General features: G+C 41.3%; 1 protein-coding gene across 2 annotated transcripts in view; it reads right to left on the bottom strand.

Annotated features, from left to right (window-relative positions):
* Positions 1-23,896, bottom strand: part of LOC125458225 (protein diaphanous homolog 1-like) — a 324,879-nt gene that overhangs the window by 26,906 nt on the left and 274,077 nt on the right. For both annotated transcript variants that reach the window (XM_059650539.1, XM_059650540.1), the window contains one exon: positions 4,406-4,495. In XM_059650539.1, the coding sequence (XP_059506522.1) occupies positions 4,406-4,495 (90 nt within the window). The remainder of the gene's footprint in view (positions 1-4,405; positions 4,496-23,896) is intronic.

Genomic DNA, 23,896 nt, shown 5'->3' with positions numbered 1-23,896 from the left:
TCCTTATAGTGTGCACCGCCCATTGTTGCTTCCTTCCAAAATTCAGCGTGGCATGTATTGTCTGTATTGACCAATTGCACAGTTTTAAAATGTCGCACAACGCCATCCAGCTTCACACTTTGTTATCTTGGATTCTCCAGCATCTGCGGTTCCCATTACCTCTGATCACAATTTTAACCTCACTGCAAAGCCTCTTCCAGGGATGCATAACCTGAAGAAGTTACCCTCCTCCCTCTGGACAAACCTCAAGGAACCTCTCCACCTATCTTCTTTTCTCTCCATCTTCGGTCCGCCTCCCCCTCTCTCCCTATTTATTTCAGAACCCTCTCCCCATCCCCCTCTCTGAAGAAGGGTCTAGGCCCGAAATGTCAGCTTTTGTGCTCCCGAGATGCTGCTTGACCTGCTGTGTTCATCCAGCTTCACACTTTGTTACCATGGAAGATGCAGTAGCCCACATAAAAGATCAAACATGTGCTTGTCATGTGTTGCTTAGATCTTTGGGACTTATTGTGAAAGACTACACAGCTGGTGTTCTGTCTCATTACCCAATTTGTACATGTGGAAATAGACTGCAGAAGATGAACAAAAAAGTAACACAATAGGCCAGTTATGTTATACATAAACAATATAATTTGTTTCGAGAGAGGTAGCCATTGTTAGATGAGCCAACATTTCTTACTGAATCCTTAATTATCCCTTGAAGAGAAAGGTTTGCTAGGCCACTTCAGAGGACAGTTAAGAGTAGTCACCTTGCTGTGGGTTCAGAGTAATTTACAAGGCAGGTAAGGATGGGATTTGAACCCATGTCCCTAGATCATCAGTCTTGTGGATTACTATCCCAGTAACAATATCACATATCATTTCTTTTCTCTGCACCCAGTGATGATACTCAATGGAATAATTTTGGATTTATAAGAATAAAAGAATGCGCAATGGAATGATTTTGGAAGCAAAATCTGAAGCTATAAATAAAATTAATTTACACAAATAAGCCCAAGAGATAACTACATTGAAATTGCACAGAACTCATTTTAAGTATTTAGTAATAACTAAATACATGTTCATCTTTTCTGACGTTACAGATCAAACAATGTTTGACTGCAAAGTAGGGTCCCTGGACTGAAATGTTAATTCTGCTTTCTCTCAACAGATGCAGCCAGACCTGTTGAGATTTTCCAGCCAATTCTGTTTCTGTTTCGACTTTCTAGTATTTGCAGTTCTTCGGTTTTTGTTTAATGTTCAATTGCTGTTATGTACACCATGACTGCAGAACTGTTCTGAGGAAGGGTCACTTGATCCAAAACATTAACTCTGATTCTCTCCAGAAATGCTGCCAAACCTGCTGAAATTTTGCAGAAATTTATTTTCTGTCTGTGATTTAAAGCATCCACAGTTCTTTCAGTGGTTAAAACCTTCAAAACCTGGGTTATCTTTGGAATGACTTTCCCAGCAAAATTTATTGCTGGATTGAACTATAGCTGGTTGGAGGCCTGTCATTGACAATGGATATAGTTTAAGTAAAATAATTAGGACATTTGCAAAAGCTCATCATGCAACCTTGAGGCAAAATGATTTAAGTACAGCATTAACCCGTAGTATCACATCATGTGTTTAATTGGTTAAGTTTATTGAGGGGCTGTGCAGCAGAATCCTTCCAGCAGCATATGCAAAAGTACAGCTCGACTATTTAATGTTATTCGAGCGTCATTAGTTATTTCCTATAATGTTACCAGTTCAGCTAGGACTCACCCACGCACACAGCTCTCAGAGAATTTGATTTGTGTAATGGCTGTGCAGCTGAATCTGAAACCGAATCCGAAACCGAATCCTTTCATTTTATTCTAAATTTCAGGCAAATCCATCAGTATTATTTACTTAACCGTTCCCTGAAAGCCTTTTACAGTGTTTCTTGACAGGCCTTTTATAAAACTTGCTCATGATCCAGCTGCTTTTCCCAATTTTCAGTCCATTGTTTCAACACAATTCAGCATTGAGTCAGCCACCAGCCCACGTGTCTGGAACACCCTTTTAATCCACCATTTTCTATTGATTCAGAAAAGGCAAAATGAAGCAATAATGTGCATATTGTCTTGGCAACATCAAGACAGGGTAAATGAATGCATATCAAAGCTGCTAATCTTTTAGCCCATTATCAATTTGGCAAATCAAGGCATGTATAATCCAATATTGCTATTCAAGTATACTAATATATTTGCTCCATTTTAAATTAAGCTCTTCTAGCTAATATTTTCCAACTCAACATGAGCATCAATGAAAAGCTGCTACATTACAAAGATGCCCACAGACAGTGGCGGGTGAAAGGGAGACACTTCCTGTGAACATGTCCACGCTTCACAGTCAACCCTTGATGCAGGTTTCATGTCATCACTGAATGTGTACTGAGCCAGAGCAAGTGCATGGTCCTGGACTTCACTCCAGATTAATCTAAAGGGGAAGATGGTGGTTAGGTTTAGTGTCAGGGTTATGGTTAGGGCTAGATTTAAAGAAAAGGTGCAGCACGGTGGCTCAGTGGTGAGCACTGCAGCCTCACAGCACCAGGGACCCGGGTTCGATTCCAGCCTCAGGAAACTGTCTGTGTGGAGTTTGCACATTCTTCCCATGTCTGCGTGGGTTTCCTCCGGGTGCTCCGGTTTCCTCCCACAGTCCAAAGATGTGTGGGCTAGGCGGATTGGCCATGCTAAATTGCCTGTAGTGTTCAGGGGTGTGTGGGTTATAGGGGAATGGCTCTGGGTGGGATGGTCCAAAGGGCGGTGTGGGCTTGTTGGGCCAGAGGGCCTGTTTCCACACTGCAGGGAATCTGATCAAATCTAATATGCCGAGATACTTGAATTGGCCCAAGTATGGCTTCTATCCACTGGTAATCTATACCATTGGCAAATATTTATGAAAAAGCTTTGGAAGTCTGTTGCATTTTTCAAATTGAGCAAAATCACAAGGATAACCCTTGAAACAAAGCTCCATAAACCTGGTGTTGACAAGGTGTCGAGCTGGATGAACACAGCAGGCCAAGCAGCATCACAGGAGCAGAAAGGCTGACGTCTTGGGCGTAGACTCTTTTTTTCTGAAGGAGGGTCTAGGCCCGAAATGTCAGCCTTCCTGCTCCTCTGATGCTGCTTGGTCTGCTGTGTTCATCCAGCTCCACAACTTGTTATCCCCTTCGTTCAAGTACTCACTGCTTTGACTCAAGATGACTGCCAGTCAGTCAGAACCCCTAAAATAAACTCTTCTGCGAACAGTTAGGACAGAAATTGTGAAAAAAAAGAGGATTATATATCTGCAAGTCATAGGTAGATGAATAACTAAACAGAAACAATGAACACCCCACTTACATTACAATCTGCAGATGTACAAAGTATCATTAAATTCCTGAACGACAATTGAAGATTAATTGGTGATCTCACTCAGTTGTAAATGACTAAAAGGTTTGATACAGTAGGAAGGGACAAGCTTTTTCCTTTTGTGTGGGAGATACCACAACAAGGAACAAAACAAAATTAGGGTTGGTTATTATGGAGCAAAGTCAGGAAGTACTTATTCAATCATAGAAGTATAAATTTGAATATCCCCCCAAAATAGCGGATGAGGGTTGAAATCAGTTTAAAATTTCAAAACTGAAATTGATAGGCTTTTGTAAAACAAGAGCACGAAAGGATATAGAACCAAAGCAGGTAAACTGATTTAATATTCATATATTATATAATGTACATTAGCATATCTATTGTAGATCAGCCATGATCTAACTGAATGATAGATCAGGTTCTAGAGGCTTTTAGCTTCCTATAATTACAAACTGAAAATAAAGCCAATTTAAATAGATGCCTGGTTCCTAAATATTTCCCTTGGAAATTTCCCCGTTGCAAATTATTTCTAAAATATGGTTAAATTTCAGTTGCCTTCCTTAAAATCCAAAATCAGAGTGAAACTGGATTTTGAAGTCAAACCCTCACGAGAAGACAGGATATCATGGATGCTTGAACTCTATAAAAACAGAAAATACTGAGAATATTCAGCAGTACCAGCAGCAGCTGTGAAAAAGAATCAGAGCTATTTGCTCAAGACAATGATTTTTCATCAAAACTAGAAACTGTCAGAGATGTTGCCAGTCCTGAGTTATTTCAGTATTTTTGGTATTTCATTATGTTCTCATATAGTTCGAGAGTTTGGAACAACAGTATGTCACATGAGCAATGCCAAAGTCTGAAGGTCTTCCTTAACCGTTTGTTACAGCCCTGCTGGAAAGTCACAGTTTGTCAGTAAACTCAAGAACAATTCACCAGATCTTCTAACGGATTCAGAATGGTTTGTAGTTTTATGGGGATGCAAAAAAATGCATCTCTCATAATGCAAGCTAATAAGCTGAAATATTTTTGTGTTGAGCACTTACCAGCTTGCCGTGGACCTCTCTTTCTCCTGAAGGCAGCTCCTGATTCAAGTGCCTCCATTAGACTATCCATTACACCGGTCTCATCACCCTCTAAGGACAGAAAAATAGCAAGAAGCAGAGATCAGACAACTGTTAATAATAAAAGCAAATCATCAGCAATCACAGGTGACTAAACTTACTCAGGAATTATGATGATCTTGAACATGAATCTACGTTACTGAGCCAACCATATGGAACAGTCAAAATGAGTACAATTTAAGAACAACAGAACATGCATTGCTGTACAGAACACATTTATAAATGCATAATTCAACACGTACTTCTGCAATTCCTAACAAACAAAATTACAATACACTGCAGTTACTCATACATCAATCAGAAATCAAATAGTTTCAATACTTTCACCAAGCCCACCTAGTTCCTGCCTCCAAGCTCTCATGCAGGTATGGAACTTTCAGAAAGGTACCACCATTAGCTTTCAATTTTTCAGCAAAATGGCCACTCTTAATTTATGGATAATATGAATAAACTGGTTCAGATATGTTATCATACATGTCTGCTGGCAGTTGGGACATGAACCTCGACCTCCTGAATCAGAGACAGGGACACTGCTGCGACATCACAGGAGCCCATCACTCTTCATTTATGCATCCTGGTAACGAATGCCTATCAGCTGTTTGATGGGAGTTAGGGGGCACTGCAGCAACACTTGATGTTTGTTGTCATCCAACATAAACGCTACTTTACTTTCCATTTGTAATCACTGGATTCAGAGCAGTTGTAGGAACTATGGCATATCCTTCTTGTTTGAAGGATAATTGTCGTGTCTTGACTGCAACAGGTAGTTCACTATAAGCTGTGAATTTAAGCTTTTGGATCCTGGTCTTTATGATCTCATATAACATAAAGCAGTTGATTTACCCAGTAAGTGTTAGGGAATAAATTGTTGCTTTCTCAGTCTCAGAATAAGAACATGTCCTTTGGTTCAAAAATTATCTAAATTGAAATAACTGCTGCAAACTTTTCTCGAAATATCAAAGACGACAAATTGGTCTTTTAGAAATATGTGAACTCTATGCAAAACAGTAGGAGCATATCTGACCATCTGTGCAGCCACAACCATTCTCAGTGTCATACAGCTGCTCCTTTCAGGTAAACGCAGTCATCAGTTTAGACAGGAAATAAAGTATAATTAACTTATCCCATAAATGCTGACAAGTCACAACAGATTTAAAACCACGTTGAAGGAAAAACTTAATATGATTTTGTCAGAACTCAGGTAACCCTTTCTGTCAGACATTAATCAACTTCCAATGCATTTGTAGCTGTTATAGAATGATAGAATCGTACAGCATGGAAGCAGGCCCTTTGCTTCAACTCAACCACACCGACCAGACATCCCAATCCGACCCAGATAACAAGGTGTAGAGCTGATGAACACAGCAGGCCAGGCAGCATCAGACGAGCAGGGAAGCTGACAATTTGGGTCTAGACCCTTCTTCAGTCCAGAACCAAAAGGTCAGCTTTCCTGCTCCTCTGATGCTGCCTGGCCTGCTATGTTCATCCAGCTCTACATCTTATCATCTCAGACTCCAGTATTGACAGTTCCTACTGTCCCCCAATCTGAACCAGTCCCATTTGCCAGCATTTGGCCCATACCCCTCTAAACCCTTCTTATTCATATACCCAGGTGGCTTTTAAATGTTGTAATTGTACTCACCTCCACCGCTTCCTCTGGCTGCTCATTCCAAACATGCAATGCCCTCTGCTTGAAAATGTTATCCCTCAGGTCCTTTTAAAATCTTTCCACCCTGAAAATTAAACCTTTGCTCTCTAGTTTTGGACTCCCCCACTCTTGGAAAAAGACCCTGGCTTTTCACCCTATCCATGCTGCTCATTATTTTATAAACCTCTATAAGGTCACCCCTCAGTCGCCGATGCTCAAACAGAAAAACAGCCCCAGCCTATAGCTCAAACCCTCCAGTTTTACTATTTCCTGTACATCTTTTCTGCACTGTCCCAAGTTTAGTAACATCCTTCCTGTAGAAAAGCGGCTCATAAAAGGTACATAGCAAACTATTTTATCTCACCACCGTGGAAGAGAAATATAGCAAATCTGGTAAATGCTGGAATAAAACATTATAGCACATGGAAGCCCCCTCAATGGTGAAGATGAAAGTGGTCTATTCCCAGTAATTTCACACTGCTTATCTAAACTATTGCAAACCAACTGTTCACATAATAGTTAAGCTAATTAGGCTGTACTTCTAACAGAACCTTGTTATATTTGGCAAGGATGGGGATGGCATTGTTCTAATGGTGGGGGCACTGAACTAATAATCCAGACATCAAGCTAATGCTCTGGGGATGCACGTTCAAATCCCACCATGGCAGTTGTGCAATTTAAATTCAATTCATAAATCTGAAATATAAAGCTAATATCATTGATAGTGCTTTTGTCGATTATTGTAAAAACACAGGAACAAATGCAGAAGTTGCTGGAAAAGCTCAGCGAGTCTGGCAGCATCTGTGAAGAAAAATCAGTTACCATTTCGGGTCCGGTGACCCATGTTCTGAGGAAGGGTCACTGGGCCCAAAATATTAACTCTGATTTTCCAGCAATTTCTGTGTGTTTGTTCCTGATTTTACAGCATCTGCATTTCTTTTGGACATTAGTGAACTAGATAGGTTTTTATAACAAAATAAAAACCTCAGAGAAATGCAGATGCTGTAAATCAGGAACAAACACATAAGGGTCTCGGCCTGAAACGTCAGCTTTTGTGCTCCTAGGATGCTGCTGGGCCTGATGTGTTCATCCAGCTCCACACTTTGTTATCATAGACACAGAAGATGCTGGAAAAGCTCAGCAGGTTTGGCAGCATCTGTGGAGAAAGAAATAGAATTAATCCTTCGAGTCCATTGACTTCTTCTAAGTTCCAAAACCTTAACTATTTGTCTTTTCAGAAACTGCCAGATCTCCTGATTGGGTTTCTCTTGCACACACTGTTTTTATTTAAGCATAGCACTCGGCTGCATCCCAAGGATAAACACAGTTTGATGACATGAAACATTCTACCTAATCTTACCCCGACAAGTGCTATCAGATGAGATAGGAACTTTCAAATGCTGACTGTACACGTACTGAAAAGGACTAGCCAATGGGTTATGGATAAAAGCTGTGGTATGGCGGAATAAATAGGATAAGTCTTTCAAGAAGCTGGTACAAGAATGATGAACCAAATGCCCGTGTGTTATCATTTCCAGAGAGCTACTGTACTTAGGTTTTCTAGAAGAGCAGAGAGAGAGACAAAAAAAAAACTTGGCCATCAACACTATTTTTCAATGTGCTGCAGTGAGAAGTCAGTAACATTTGCTGTACATATTGTACCTTTTCAATACTAATCAAATGTGACATGAGTGTCTTCTTTACATGTCTGCTTGCAGCACAGTAAGATTGAAGCAGAGACTGGATTTCAGATCTTTATACAAAGGAAAACAAACTCATTTTGCTTTGTGGTTTTAATAATTTATGCACCGCACATTCCTTGCCCACAATTGAGTCAATTATTCCTCAAAAGAGTTAAAAGAACAAATATAATCAATGGCATAAACATAAAGTTCCGTCACCTTCAGTACATTTTTGCTGTCAACTAAAACCTCCTCAAATCAATGTGAAATTTTGTTGCACTAAACTGTTTGCGATACAAAAGCTGACAGATGTTCTATATCTAAATAAGTTTTAGATCATAGCGCTCCAACAGTGTGGAAACAGGCCCTTCGGCCACAAGTCCACACTGATCCTCAGAGCATCCCACCCCAGACCCATCCCCCTATAACCAGCCTAATTTACACATCTCTGAACACTACGGACAACTTAGCATGGTTAATCCATCTAGTCCACACTTAGTTTGGATGGTGGGAGGAAACCAGAGCACCCGGAGGAAACCCATAGACACGGGGAGAACGTGCAAACTTCACAGAGTTGTCCAAGGGTGGAATCAAACCCAGATCACTGGTGCTGTGAGGCAGCAGTGCTAAATAAGCAACCACACAGACTCAAAATCTCTCCCTTAAAATCAACTATTTTCAATTAATTTTAAATTCTTACACACAATACAGATCTGTAACCCATGTCAATTGCGTTAAATTGAATGGTTTGTTAAGTCACAGGACAATTAAGAGTCAACCATATTGCTGTGGGTCTGGGGTCATATGGAGCCAGGACCAGGTAAGAATTACAGATTTCCTTCCAGAAGAGAATCAGTGAACCCAATGAAGTTTTTATGATAATTGATAAGTCGTCATTAGGATAGCTTTGAATTCAAGTTTCACCATCTGTTATACTGTAACTTAAACTCTGCCATGAACATCAGGCCACAATGCCACCATCTCCCCGATGCTTTTAACGTCATGATGTGCTTGGTTTAAAATTAAAAATATAGAATAAGTATTTCCACTTTGAACAATCCTCTAACCAACCAAAGTTATCTACTAACAACTCAGAGATAGTAGGAACTGCAGATGCTGAAGAATCTGAGATAACAACGTGTAGAGCTGGATGAACACAGCAGGTCAAGCAGCATCAGAGAAACAGGAAAGCTGACATTTCAGGCCTAGACCCTTCTTCAGTCCAGACCCGAAATGTCAGCTTTCCTGCTCCTCCGATGCAGCTTGGCCTGCTGTGTCCATCCAGCTCTACACCTTATTATCTCTAGTAACAACTCAGCATCTTTCCTCTGATTATGAAAGATTTGTGTAATAACTGCAGTCAGTTAGTTAGTCTCAGGAACACTATGTTTATGTAGTTACCAGATGGTGTATGCAGGAGGCAGATTGGCTGATTGCAAGCCTGTTTTTATGTGTGATCCAGGCACAATTAGATTCAACTAATTGCTTTAATGTAAGGAATCTTATGTAGATTACTTTAGCAATTTACTGACACAATTTTGTGTTCCACAGGGATCGGTTCTGGGTCCTCTTTTGTTTGTAATTTATATAAATGATTTGGATGAGAATATATAAGGAAAGTTTGTGGATGAAACCAAAATTGGTGGCACTGTAGATAGTGAAGAAGGTTTTCTAAGTTTATGAAGGAATCTTGATCAATAGCAGATGGAGCTCAATCTGGTTAAATGCCAGGTATTTTGGCATAACAAACAAGGGTAGGGCTTATACAATTAATGGTAGGGCCTTGGACAGTGTTGTAGAACAGAGGGATCTGGGGTGAAGGTACATAAATTTTTACTGTCACATATAGACAGGATGGTTAAAAAGGCTTTTGGCATGCTTGCCTTTATTGCTCAGTGCTATTAGTATACGAGTTGGAGCGTTATTGTTGAGGTTGTATAGAACATTGGTGAGGTCTCTTTCGGCATACTGTGTCCAGTTCTGGATGCTCAGTCATAGGAAGGATATTATGAAGATGGAGAGGGTTCAGAAGAAATTTACTGGGATGTTGCCAGGTATGGAAGGTTTGAATTATAAGGAAAGGCTGGATAGGCTAGGACTTTTTACACCGGAGCTTTGCCGGTTCAGAGATGACCTGATAGAAGTTTCTAGAATAATGAGATATAGATAGACTTGATGGCTGTTGTCTTTTCTCTAAGATGGGGGAGTTTCAAGATGAGGGGACACATTTTTAAGGTGCGAGGAGATTTGAAATAGATGTAAGAGGGAAATTATTTTACACAGAGGGTAGTTTGCATGTGGAATGAACTTTGTGATGATGTATGTGGGTACAATTACAATATTTAAAAGACATTTGGACGGATATATGAATAGGAAAGGTTTGGAGGGATATGGGCCAGCAGCATGCTGGTGGGACTAGTTTAATTTGGGATTATGTTCAGCATAGACTGGTTGGGTCAAAGGGTCTGTTTCTGTGCTGCACTACTTTGTGGCTCGATGTGCTTTGAAAACGGATGAATCCTGTCAACATGAGATACATTATGAGCTATGTCAGACAAGCTGTGGTTAGCTAGCTAATCAACAAAACTAAAACCCAAAAGCACGTCTCCGATGAATCTGATTGAGTGTTCTGCACTCGCCTCTGCTTAAACGTGCGGAATGAGTCATCTACCCAGTTGATGCAGGAAGCAGCCAAGCTCTTTTCACAGGCTCATGGAGACGGTTACTTAGCAACAGGGTTTTAGCAATGGAGAGCTTAGGTCTCTGAAACAACGGCAGCAAAAAAAGACTGCCTTGTTACAGGAGCTGTGGTTGCAGCAGTTACATATGAGAGTTAACAGTGCCCACCTTGGGGATCTCACAGTGAACACTTTGATTATACGCTCCATACAGCTGATCCACAACAGGACAACATGATGGGTTGTGGCACAGCACCAGGTTAAAGGGAAGCCTTGCTTTCACAGCTAATATTTCACACTATAGTTTCAGTTCTACCCTAAGATATCAATACCTTGCTTCGCAGAATCCCCCTGTCATCTTCCCGGCATGACTATTCTTCACGTGTGAATTGAGAGAATATTGTACGCTATTCGAATGTGGGAAGTCATTGTCCCCAGGTGTGATATTTTCTGCCATTGCACATAGACACACTTTTCAGCTATGAAATCCCCAGTCCCATTTTATTGTAAAACTGAGGCTCACTGAATGCACTTGCCATATCATCCCTGCACGCATGAGAATTGAATTTAGCAAATGAGTATGGGATAATACAATTAAACTGAGACTTTAAAATAAAAATTTTAAAAGGCCAGAACCCGATAAGCAAGCATGATTTTGGGAATTTCCCATCTTCACAAGGAGCTTTGAGCTTATAGATACCCTATGTTACGCTTATCTACTTAATCACTACAGCATCCAAATCAAGTGATATAGGCACCTTTGGGTTGATTCAGGTTTCAATCCAAACTTATCGCCACCAAGGGCTAAATCTTACTTATCCAAGTATTGACAGCTGGGGTGAAAGTTGGCAAACTCAGGACTTGAGCATACTGGAAACTGTTGGGGTCTAACCAACTAACTGAACCCTGTTTGTTATTTTAATTGCTGTGCCAAATCTGCAGTATTCAAAGTCTTCCTCTCTTCCACTCCCCCTGAGGTTCTTTTCTAAATTATCTATGCTACTTCTGTTCCTTCCTTCTAACATTTTCAGGAAATTTTTATGAACCTACAAAGACTCAATTGTACCATAGTAAATTAAATCTTTTAATCATGTCCTCTATCCTTTCTACGCTTCCGATTCTATTACTCTTTCCACGTTTAACAAGCCCATAATTATTTTCTTTACTCAGCTTCTTCATACAGGTGAGAAACAGGAGAGGTCTAAGCAATGATCCTTGGGATAGTTTCTTCAACAGCTATCCCTAACAGGCACTACACATATCAAATGTTTTGTGCTTTCTATTTTTAGATTAACTTCTTATACAATCTGGCTTGCATAAGCAAACTTTTAGGTCTGGATCTTCCGAGGTATGGTAATCTCATACAAAATACGACTCTAGCTCTTTTTTTAAAAAGCATAAGAGAGAGAGAGCTCCACACTTTTGTGATTCCAATCAGGGTTTCTTCAGAAATGCAATTCCAAACTTTCATTCTGGCCACTCGTTTGTAGTGCTGATCTGTCAGAAAGCTGCATCATTTGCACAGCAGTCAGCTGCTGTATTTAGAAATTTGAAGGTTTGGACAGCCATTGTCAAATGTTACGGACATGAGCCAAACATTACGTCAGGGTGTTGAGGGGCTTGGGTGGGATGTGGTGCGAGGTGAACACCATGAGAAATGGGAAGGGAGAAGGTGCCAACTGGGACAGATTAGACCACCAAGTGTGTACAGTGCCTGGTGCAATGTAAGTAGTGTAATGCAAGTGATGCAATGCTCAGGATAGGAGAGTGAGAGTCCGTAAGGAGCAAGGAGGGTGGGTGTCAAGTCTGGGGTTTTGGATCTGCCACTGGAGACTTGGCTTGAATTGTCTGTTTATTTTGGGGAGGGGAAAGTCGCATGCAGCTATTTTTGGGAGGGCATTGCAATCATTGAGTCAGGGCACGGCATGTACGTAGTCGAGGTGAGGTGCAGTTGGATTTGTGTGTGAAGCAAGTATGAAGTCTAATTAACAGTTACTCAGGAGTTATTTATTTAACTTGAATAGGATTGTCTGGCCTGCAGCTAATGATCAAAGGAGAAAAGACAGGTCAAGAACCAGCAAGATTTAGGTCGGGCATTAAAATGGTACACTCAGCAAAGATGCAGAATGACAAATTGGGAATGCTAAAAAATTTGAAAGGTTGGCTAAACACAGAGACCTGTGAAGCTGTGAGCCTGGATATAATTACAGGGATGGTTATAATATTTCCCTTTATAGACTTCTTAAAAAAGTTATCCACCATCTACCATACATACACACAACGCACAGATAAAGGTAATTGTTGATGAAGCAATTGTTTTACAGATTCTCCTCCAGCTTATTTCTGACTATTTCTGCAGACACTCCTTTTCATAATTTTCAATGTCATCGGTATTAATGCAGGCAATGGCAACAGCATCCCTTCCCAGTTGGACCACTAATATGTTAATAAACTTCTGGTTGCCTACATAAGTTCCACCTGCAGTTGACAGCGTTTGCAATTCTTCTGGGCAACTGCATGTTCCCACTGAAAAAGTAGACTGATTCTTTGATTTTCAAACTGTTGTAATTGGCAAATTTCCCACATTTTTTAACAACAGTAAGTTTTACGAATTGGGTGAACTGATGGCTGGAAATAGTTCTGATTTATTAAACTAGCACACAGTTATGTTCCTAGCACGCCACTAGCTTTTATGTCTCGCACATTACTTTTATCCCTTCAATTTTTTCTTAAGCAGCTATGCTTTATAAACATAAAAATCATGGCCTGACTTGTATTGGTTTTAAGTCCAATGGCAGGATGCCATCTCATAATTAAATCAATTCACAGAATGGAGGAAAAAATGATAAATAATCTTGTCAGCCTTATTTGGAAAAACCAACAATGTCGGCCCAGACCCGTTTCAGAATGCACTGCGTCAATCAGGAGTGCACATCAATCAGCGGGGAATTCGGACGTTCCCAGACAAGTTCTTTAGATCCACTCATGCCAAAATTGGAAAATAGTTATTAAAGAAAGAGAAGTGTAAAGAAGTAGGTAAACGACCTTATGTGAGGCTTCAGTTTTCATTTGCAGAAGCACAGAAATTGAGAATGCTTTAACTTTCTTTACAATGGCAACAAAAAGGAGCAAATTGCAGATTCACAAGGATGTTATCAGGAATGAGGTTGCTACAGCTTAAACAGACAACTGGAATACTGCAATTTTTGTAATGAAACTTGGAAGAGCAAGGGGAATATAGTGTTCTTCAGGATTTTGTAGTGTTATGATGAGCTAATTGACAACTTGATTCTCCATACAGGCCAGGATTAGATTAGATTCCCTACACAGTGTGGAAACAGGCCCTTTGGCCCCACAAGTCCACACTGCCCCTTGAAGCATCCCCCTATAACCCACAGACCCCTGAGCACTATGGGCAATTTAGCATGGCCAATCCACCTAGACTGCACATCTTTGGACAGTGGGAGGAAACTAGAGCAAACCCACGCAGACACAGGGAGAATGTGCAAACTCCACACAGACAGTCGCCTGAGTCTAGAATCGAACCTGCATCCCTGGCACTGTGAGGCTGCAGTGCTAACCACTGAGCCACTGTGCCGCCCAGATCTGGAATCAAGAGGTCAAGTTGATTAAAAACAAGCAGCAAGAGGGGTTTGGGGTTGTTCAAAAAGTTTCTGTTATTCATCATTGCTGAAGCAGTCTATAATTTCCATGAGAAGTGAATTAAACAGGCGGTTTACTTCAAAACATTTTCTTATAATCCCTCTGCTGTCTCCAAATTATAAGGCTGCTTACCCAACATGCAGTATTTGAGGAGCAGAAATTTTCCTTACCTAAATATTGGGAAGCCATTGACTTTGGTCTTTTGGCCATAAACAGAGTCAACACTGACTAGCAATTGCCTGAAAATGAAACAGAATAGCACTGGTGCTGCGCTTGACCCCTGGATGAGCTCCTAGCCGCATGTCTATGCCATGATCAAGATCACCCATTTCCAGCTCTTTAATATCATCCAATACTCAACCTGCGCTTTTGATGAGAATCTCATTCATACCTTGATTACCTCGGACTGAATTAAAAGAAAAATATTGTGGTTGCTGGAAATCTGAAATAAAAAGATAAAGTTCTGAAGAAACTCAATGGACTGACGGTATCTGCTGAGAAAGAAACAGAACTCGGTTTTCAAGAGGAGTTATATTGAACGCAAAATGTTAATTCTATTTCTCCATTCACAGACGTTGTCAAACTTGCTGAATTTCTCCTGCACTTCGTCCCTGACTTGACTGTTCCAACTTGGATGGACTTCCACCTTGCATGCTCTGTGCACTGAAGCTCATCTAAAATTTTACTGCCTGTATCCTAACTCTTTGAGAGATAGTAAGAACTGCCGAAGCTGGAGTCTGAGATAACACTGTGTGGAGCTGGAGGAACACAGCGGGCCAGGCAGCATCAGAGGAGCAGGAAAATTGACTTTTTGGGTTAAGACCCTTCATCAGAAATGCATTTCTTCAATCAAATCTTTAGCTGGCTAGATCCTGAGCTCTGGAATTTCTTCTCTAAACCTCTTCACTTCACTTTCTTTCTTTACCAAGCTTTTGCTCATTTGCCCTCATACCTCATACAACGGAAATTTTCACATCTATATTCCTATGAAATGATTTGGGGTGTTTCTTTTAAGATATTTGAAAGAACAAAATATTCAAGAAAAATAACTTACATTTACACAGTACCTTTAATGATCGCAAGACGCCCTCTCATACATTTTATATTTTCAGATATTATAACCAACCTGTTCAGAGGTGTTATTACACACCTCTGGAGCAGGTGTTGCATAGCAACTTCCACACGCTGCAAACAGGAATGACAGCTAACGTGCTTTAACAATTTTGGTTGAAAAATAAATCTTAACCAGGATAATGAAATGTGAGGCTGGATGAACCCAGCAGGCCCAGCAGCATCTCAGGAGCACAAAAGCTGACATTTCGGGCCTAGACCCTTCAGCAGAGAGGGGGATGGGGTGAGGGTTCTGGAATAAATAGGGAGAGAGGGGGAGGCAGACTGAAGATGGAGAAAAAAAATAATAGGTGGAGAGGAGAGTATAGGTGGGGAGGTGGGGAGGGGATAGGTCAGTCCAGGGAAGACGGACAGGTCAAGGAGGTGGGATGAGGTTAGTAGGTAGGAGATGGAGGTGTGGCTTGGGGTGGGAGGAAGGGATGGGTGAGAGGAAGAACAGGTTAGGGAGGCAGAGACAGGTTGGACTGGTTTTGGGATGCAGTGGGTGGAGGGGAAGAGCTGGGCTGGTTGTGCGGTGCAGTGGGGGGAGGGGACGAACTGGGCTGGTTTTGGGATGCGGTGGGGGAAGGGGAGATTTTGAAGCTGGTGAAGTCCACATTCATACCATTGGGCTGCAGGGTTCCCAAGCGGAATATGAGTTGCTGTTCCTGCAACCTTCGGGTGGCATCATTGTGGCACTGCAGGAGGCTCTTGGAAGACAGTTTTGAGAGTTTGTGTGGGTGTGTATATGCATGAGGGGTAGGCGGGGAAGAAATCAACATTTATAGCCATACATACATACAGATTCGTGCTCCTGATGTGCAGAATATTTGACTTCTGATTGATGTGATCTTTATGATCATGACTGATGTTTATGAATTAATCCTTTCAACTAAACTACTTAAACTGAAGTGGAAATATTAGAATTCAAAAATTTTCAGAGTTCTCTCTCTGTACTGAGGGCCATTTCGATGTATTTGGAGGCAGATTTTACTACAACAGTCTCTATTCCAACAAGTTCCTACTAACATCCCATGGGTAAAAGACAAATAGAAATTCCAGGATCACTCAAGCTAGCTCACCATAATAAAATTATGGAAAAGTCTGTGATAATGAAAATGAGCCAACACGTTATTTAATTGTGAATAGCAAACCCTGATTTTATGAGGCACTAGTATAGTGAAATTGCTTTAATCCTGTGGAATTTTATGCTTTTCATTTATTACATATTCAGTAAAGTCACCACAGATCCAGAGGACCATATGCTGCTCTCTCATTAAAGAGAGATGATTGATGATAGCTTAATGAGGGTCACCGTGCCTCAAGTGAGGGATGCGATTGAGAAGATGGGACCTTCATGGTAACCTCAGGTGGTACAAGAATTGAACACACAATTGGTATTACTCTGCATTACAAACCTGCCGCCCAGCCAACTGATCGTGTTAGCAAACATTTAACCCCAATTTGCCTTGAGCCTTAGCACAGTAGAATCAGAATGTTGGTTGTGAATCACAATTTTAAATTAGCATGCGTGCAACAAGTATATTTTCCACCAACTTTCTTTGCTTTGCTGTAGGCAAGCTCAGCTTGGCAACAACGGTGAATGGAGTATGGAATTTGGGACATGTAGAAGCATAGGTATGAAAACTGTCCATATGTGCCCTTGTGCCTTGTTGCCTCATGTTAAATCTTGATAAAATGCAGTATTTAAGGAAAGCAGGAAAGTGAATTCTAAATGTGAATGTTAAGCTAACAGAACATTAAAAACAGTTAAAAACCTCAAGACAAATTCAACATATAATTAGGCAGATTAGGCAAGGGGGAGGGAGGTGAGAAACGAGGGGAAGGTGGAGAGGGCAGAAAGGAAGTGAAGGGTGGAAGGTGAGGAGAGATTGGTAGGGAGGCAAGGAGAGTTTGGGGACCTTGAAGAAATATATCATGTTGCTTTGTCTATGTCATTCAAATGTCAAACTTTAGTAACTTTATCAGGAAAACTGTGGAATTACTGAATCAGACAATTAATGAAAGCTGATTCAACAAAGCTGGATTATCCTGGAGCACAGTGATCTAATGACAGTGGCACCATTAACACTAATGTAGCTTGCAGGACTAAAACAAACTCACTGCTGGACCACAGCAACTGCAGTCAAGGCTGTTCTGATGAAATCAATGATTGTTAAGAGCATAAATATTCAATGACAAAATTCACAGGCACACTGCAAAGATTTTAATGATCTCTGCAACTGCTATTTACAAAGAGTTCTGACTTAGCGTAGGCACATCACAAATCCAAAGTGAATACCCAGAATGTGTGGGCAATTGTGAAAAGAATGATGCATATGATCAGAAGAAACAATTGCATTCTGAAGTCAGTCAGTGTTACTTCAAATACTGCATTCAAATGGTCTCCAACACATTCATTGCTAACATAGAAACTTCTGCAAGGTTTCTAAACTATCGGAGCTCTGCAATGCTGGAGTAAAAATCGTAAGAATAATTTATCACAAGGCCTTGTAAATCTGACAGAAAGCACTTACTGCTTCCATCCACTTGAAGAACACCCACACACGTCAATACATTGCTTGGTGCTGTCTAGACAGTCTGCTGCACCAGTATACATCCAGTGCACGTAGAAGTAATCAATGTTATTAAGGTTTTAGATTTGTAATGTTAAAAAAAACTGAAATTAGACTGAGCATTTAAAAGGGCTAGTTCAGTCCCCATTTTCGCTGCAAAGAGCAGTAGCAATTAACCCTACTGAATAATGATCCATTTCCTGAGAAGTTTATTAAACAATTGCAGCTGTGGTAAGAAAACTAGTATGGATTGAATACTTAGGCTATTAATAGAATCATGGCTGGCTAACATTAAATAAATTGCAAGCTGCTCCCTTTTGCATGTGCTCAAAAGAATACACTGCTGTTGTAAAATGCCTTTTCCACTCCCATGCAAGCGTAATCAAGGACAGCATGTGTATCTGCAATATGTAGTCTTGAGGGAAAAATCAACCTTGGTTTACTTGCAGAATTCCCTCATGTACCAAGCTTGGTAGGATTTGGTGGGGTTTATCACATATTTAATCACATTCTGAAAAAGCTAATTTTGGATCACAGGTCAGAGCTCTCTAAATTGATGTGACAGAGGAGATACTGCATATAATAAAGATATCCACAGTCAATTATTAAAACTAAATGTAAAATTTCAGTGTGAAAATCTATAATGTAATAGAATGTTACAACACAGAGACATTAATAACATAATTCAATTCCACTCTCTTATCTTTTTTTATTTTGTGTATAATGTTCTGTGATTATGCAATTCTCATTTCAAAAAAGCAGAGGACTCTTTCACCAATAGTGGCAACTGCAGATGCTGGAGAATCTGAGATAACAAGGCGTGGAGCTGGATGAACATGGCAGGCCAAACAGGATCAGAGGAGCAGGAAAGCTGCCATTTCAGGTCTGGAGCCTTCTTCAGAATAGTTTTTCTTAAGGAGGCTCCAGACCTGAAATGTCAGCTTTTCTGCTCCTCTGATGCTGTTTGACCTGCTGGGTTCACTCTGCTTCACTAACCGCTTGGGGCACAAAATTCTAATGCTTGCCCAATTTCCATCAAGGTTCTTTCTTAAATCTGTCCTCCAGGTGGAAGGCCGTAAGAACATAAAACAAAGGAACAGAAATAGGCCATTCAGCCCCTTTACCCTGCTCCATCATTCAAAAGGATCATGGCTGATCTGATATTCCTCCTGTTCACTTTCCCACTATAACCCTCAATTTCTCTAATGATCCCGGAGTATTTATCTCAGCCTTTAATACACACAAGGTCTCTGCCCTCACAGCTCTCTAGTAAAGGGACCCTCACAACTCAGAGACAAAACTCCTCATCTGAGTCTTAAATTGGCACCCCTTTATTCTGAGGCTATGCCTTCTGATCCTAGGTGCTTCCATGAGGGAAAATATCCTCTCAATATTTGTTCTGTCAAGCCCATAAAGAACCTACATGTTTCAATGATATCAATCACCTCTCATTCTTCTAAATTCCAATGAGTAGAGTCTCAAATGGTTTAATCATTGCATATAAGACAATCCCTCCAAACTGGGATCATTTTTCTGAAACTTTTCTGAACAACCTCAATTTTGTGATTGTCTTATATAGTTGGCCCCCTGCTATGATCTTACTGACAAATAGAGGTTACCTCTCATTGTTTATCTTGACATGGTATTTCGCAATCTTGCAGACATCCATCAGGTCTTATCTCTTTCCAACCCAAATATAAAAATTTCACCTCTCAAGACTCTTTCTACAACTGTAACTCCAAACTAGTGGTAACAATCCAATAATCTACAAGGCATGTGTGTCATTCTTTGTATATCTTTTCTGCAATGGCCTGTGCACGAGGTCCCAGCTCTGGCCCAAATAAGGTATTTTATAAATTCAATATTACTTTCTTTGTTTTGCATTCAACCTTTGTGTAAGGAACAAGAGGATTTATTATGCTTTATGAGGGCTATAAATTTCTCTCTACCTTGTGTTTGGGATAAGGTGTATTTTCCTTCCTTGTTCTTACTGTCAAAATGTATGTTTTCAAACATTTCTAAGTTGAACTGAATCATTTTCTACTGTTAGCCTATTTAAGACGTCTTGTATAGCCTTAGCCATGACTTGCCATGACATAGATTTCAAAGTCACCAGGAAATGTAAATACTGGTCAATCCATTCCTTAGTTGCCATTTTGTGTGTTCAAAACAAATAGAAAGAGTCAATATGGGCCCTGTGAAAATTATTCACACTTTCCCAGCTGAAGAACTTTCTTTCACTATCACACTTGAGGTTCCTTCTTTTTACTCCCAATGCACTCAATCCCTGTGTTACTTCTTCACTTCTTTGGTAGCAACTTATCTAAACTTGTAGAAACAAAAAGAAGATGCATGCATTGTATTTATTTTGAATTTGTTCAAGAGATATGGGAGTCACCAGGTACTCCAGCATTTATTGCCCATCCCTTGGTGCCCTTGATAAAGCAGTGGTAAGCTGCTTCCTTGAACTGCTGCAGGAATTTGGCTGAAGATGCCTTTCCCAAAGCTTTTAGTGAACGAATTCCAGGATCTTGATGGTGATACTGAAAGAACGCCAATATAACTTCAAGTCAGTGCCACCGGCAAGAGAGGCAGTGTCTGCTCCCTACCAGCCTTATCCTTTTTCTCCATCTTCTTTCTGTCGGTAGCTGCAGCAAAGGTGACATCACACAGGAGGGCGGATTGAGTGGGACTCTTGGGAGGCAGTGGCAGCCTAGCCCGGCAGGGGAGCCAAGGAGTCCTGGCTGTGTTAGGCGCACAGTGGGACTCCAGGCGTTGGCTGCATTAGAACCAGGGACTCCTGGTTATTGACGATGATGCAGCAGAGCAGGGGGCTCCTGGTTACAGGGTGTGTGTGGGTCCAGCTTAGGACACAGCATCAGCAGCCTTTTGGTGAGGTGAGCCAGCAACGAAGAGATGATGTCTTAACTGTGGTGACTCCAACATTAATGGGTCTGGTGCAGGCAGCAATGAGGCAATGGAGGAGGGGCCGAAGAGCAGATGTTGTCGGTGAGCCAGCTCAGGACTCATTGTGGAGTCGGCAGAATAGAGATGGACTCTCTTTCAGCTATATCTTTTTATTCTTAAGCTATTCAAAATGGCTTTGGATTTTTGCAACAAATCAGCATCAAGTCAGGATGGTGAGTCGTTGGAGAGGAATGTACAGGTGGTAGTGTTCCCATGCATCTGCTGCCTTTGTCCTTCCAGATGATAGTTGTTGTGGGTTTGGAAGTTGCTGTCAACTTGATAAATTTGTCCAGTGCATTTTGAAGATGGTACATCAGGTGCATCAAGGAAGTGAATGTTTGTAAATATAGTTCCAATCAAGTGGGCTCCTTCGTCCCAGACGGTGTTAAGCCTTCCGTTGTTGAAACTGCATTCATCCAGGTAAGTGGGAAGTATTCCATCACACTCCTAATTTGTGCACAACTGATGGTGAACAGGCTTGGGTGAAGTTGTGAGGTGAGTTAGTCGCTCCAGTAACTGACCTGCTCTCGTAACTAGTGTTTATATGGGAAGTGGGGGTCAGTTAGCTGAATGACTAGTATGTAATGCAAAATGAACCAACAGAGTGGTTGAATTCCCACACCAGCTAAGGTTACCATAAAGGTCCCACCCTCTCAATATCACCCTTCACATGAGTCATGGTGACCCTCAAGTTAAAATCACCACGAGTCATCTCCCTCTGTCGAGAGAATAGTCCTATGGTCCTCTGGGCTGATGGCAACTTTACCTTTAGTTCCACGGCTAGACCAGTTTAGTTTAGTTTCTGTCAAAGGTAACTCCCAGGATGTCGATAGCGAGAGATTCAATGATGGTAATATCATTTCCTGCAACTCATCCCTCACACCCCACCCCCGCAATAACCGCCAAAAGAGAATCTCCCCAGTCCTCACATACCACCCTACCAACTTCCGGATACAACGCATCATCCCGTGACGCTTCCACCATCTGCAATCCGACCCCACCACTAAAGACATTTTTCCAACCCCACTCTTGTCTGCCTTCCAGAGAGACCACTCTCTCTGCGACTCCCTTGTCTGCTCCACACTTCCCTCCAACCCCACCACGCCCGGCACTTTCCCCTGCCACCGCAGAAAGCGCTACACCTGCACCCGCACCTCCTCTCTCACCCCCATCCCAGGCCCCAAGATGACTTTCCACATCAAGCAGATGTTCACCTGCACATCCGCCAATGTGGTATACTACATCCGCTGTACCTGGTGTGGCTTCCTCTGCATTGGGGAAACCAAGTGGAGGCTTGGGGACCACTTTATAGAACACCTACGCTTGGTTCACAATAAAGAACTGCACCTCCCCGTCGTGAACCATTTCAATTCCCCCTCCCATTCCTTAGACGACATGTCCATCCTGGGCCTCCTGCAGTGCTCTGATGCCACCCGTAGGTTGCAGGAACAGCAACTCATATTTCTGCTTGGGAACCCTGCAGCCCAATGGTGTCAATGTGGATTTCACCAGCTTCAAAATCTCCCCTCGCCCCAGTGCATCCCAAAACCAGCCCAGCTCAGCCCCGCCTGCCTAGCCTTTCTTCCTCTCACCTATCCCCTCCTCCCAGCTGAAGCCGCACCTCCATTTCTCACTTACTAACCTCATCCCGCCCCTTGACCAGTCCGTCCTCCCCGGATTGACCTATCCCCTCCCTACCTCCCCACCCATACTTTCCTCTCCACCTACCTTGTCCTCTATCCATCTTTGGTCTGCCTCCCCCTCTCTCCCTATTTATTTCAGAATCCTCTCCTCATCCCCCTTTTCTAATGAAGGGTCTAGGCCCAAAACGTCAGCTTTTGTGCTCCTGAGATGCTGCTTGGCCTGCTGAGTTCATCCAGCTCCACATTTTATTACCTCGGATTCACCAGTATCTGCCGTTCTCGTTATCTCTGATGGTGATATCATTGACTGCCAAGAGGGGATGATTAGATTCTCTCTTGTAGAGATGGTCATTGCCTGGCATGATCATGGCACTCGTGTTACTCGTTATCTGTCAGACACACTTGGGTATTGTCTGGGTCTTCTTACATTTAGACACGGACTAATCAAATCTCTTAGGATTCACAAATGATGCTGAACATTGTAGCATCCCAATTTCTGACTTTACGATGGAAGGTAATTGGTGAAGCAGTTGAAGATAGAAGGGCCTAAGAAATTTAGCTGAAACAGCTTTGCAGAAATGACCTTGTAGCTGATATGACCGACTGCCAACTATCACAAACATCTTCCTTTATGGCAGCTAAGACTCCAACCAGCAGACAGTTCACCCCCTTTTCTCACTGACTATAGTTTTACCAGGATTTCTTTACGTTACACTCAGTCAAACGCAGCCTTGGTGTCAATTTCTTCCTCTATTCTCTATTATATATTCAAAGAACATTAGATATTTAATCAAAGGCTATTTGCCATTTAGAAAGCAAAGGCTGTGGATGCTGAAAACCTGAAATAACTGTAGAAAAAGCTGCCAACACTTAACAGCATTTGTGTAGAAAACAGACTTAACATTTGAGGTCAGTGATCTTCTGTCAGAGCTCTATCTAGGTTAACTCGGTTTCTTTCCCTGTAGATAATACCAGACCTACTGAGTATTTTTAACATTTTCTATTTTTATTTTTTCTGATTGGAAGTGTATTTTGGTTGGTTACCCAAGGGTTTGGTAAATTTTTCCGAGGTTACAGATGATGAGTCATTTACCAGTCTTTCAATTGCTTTCTGGTCTCTGTTTTCTCTACGTCCCTTTTTCCTAGCAGGGTGTGGCATTTGCTTTTTTTTCAGTCTCTGGCATTATTCATCCTTCTGTGGAACTTTGTAAAAAATCTAGTCAATACTTTTGCTATTTCCTTTTAACCTCAAAATCCAGTTAAATCATTCGGTATGATTGCTAACTTTTCAAACAGTGTCCTAATGTATAACACTCATTTTTGCAACTGGCATCTACAAATGCCACAGTATTCTTTTGAGATTAAGAAATTCATAGCCATTATTGATTTGCTCAAAATAACACTAGCGATAACTCCTACAGGGTAATTTTCAGACTATACGTAAAA

This window comes from Stegostoma tigrinum, chromosome 13 (genome assembly GCF_030684315.1).
Source record: "Stegostoma tigrinum isolate sSteTig4 chromosome 13, sSteTig4.hap1, whole genome shotgun sequence".
Classification (NCBI taxonomy): Eukaryota; Metazoa; Chordata; class Chondrichthyes; order Orectolobiformes; family Stegostomatidae; genus Stegostoma; species Stegostoma tigrinum.
Note: the sequence above shows the minus strand (reverse complement) of the source record. Positions and strands in the feature narration are given on the sequence as shown.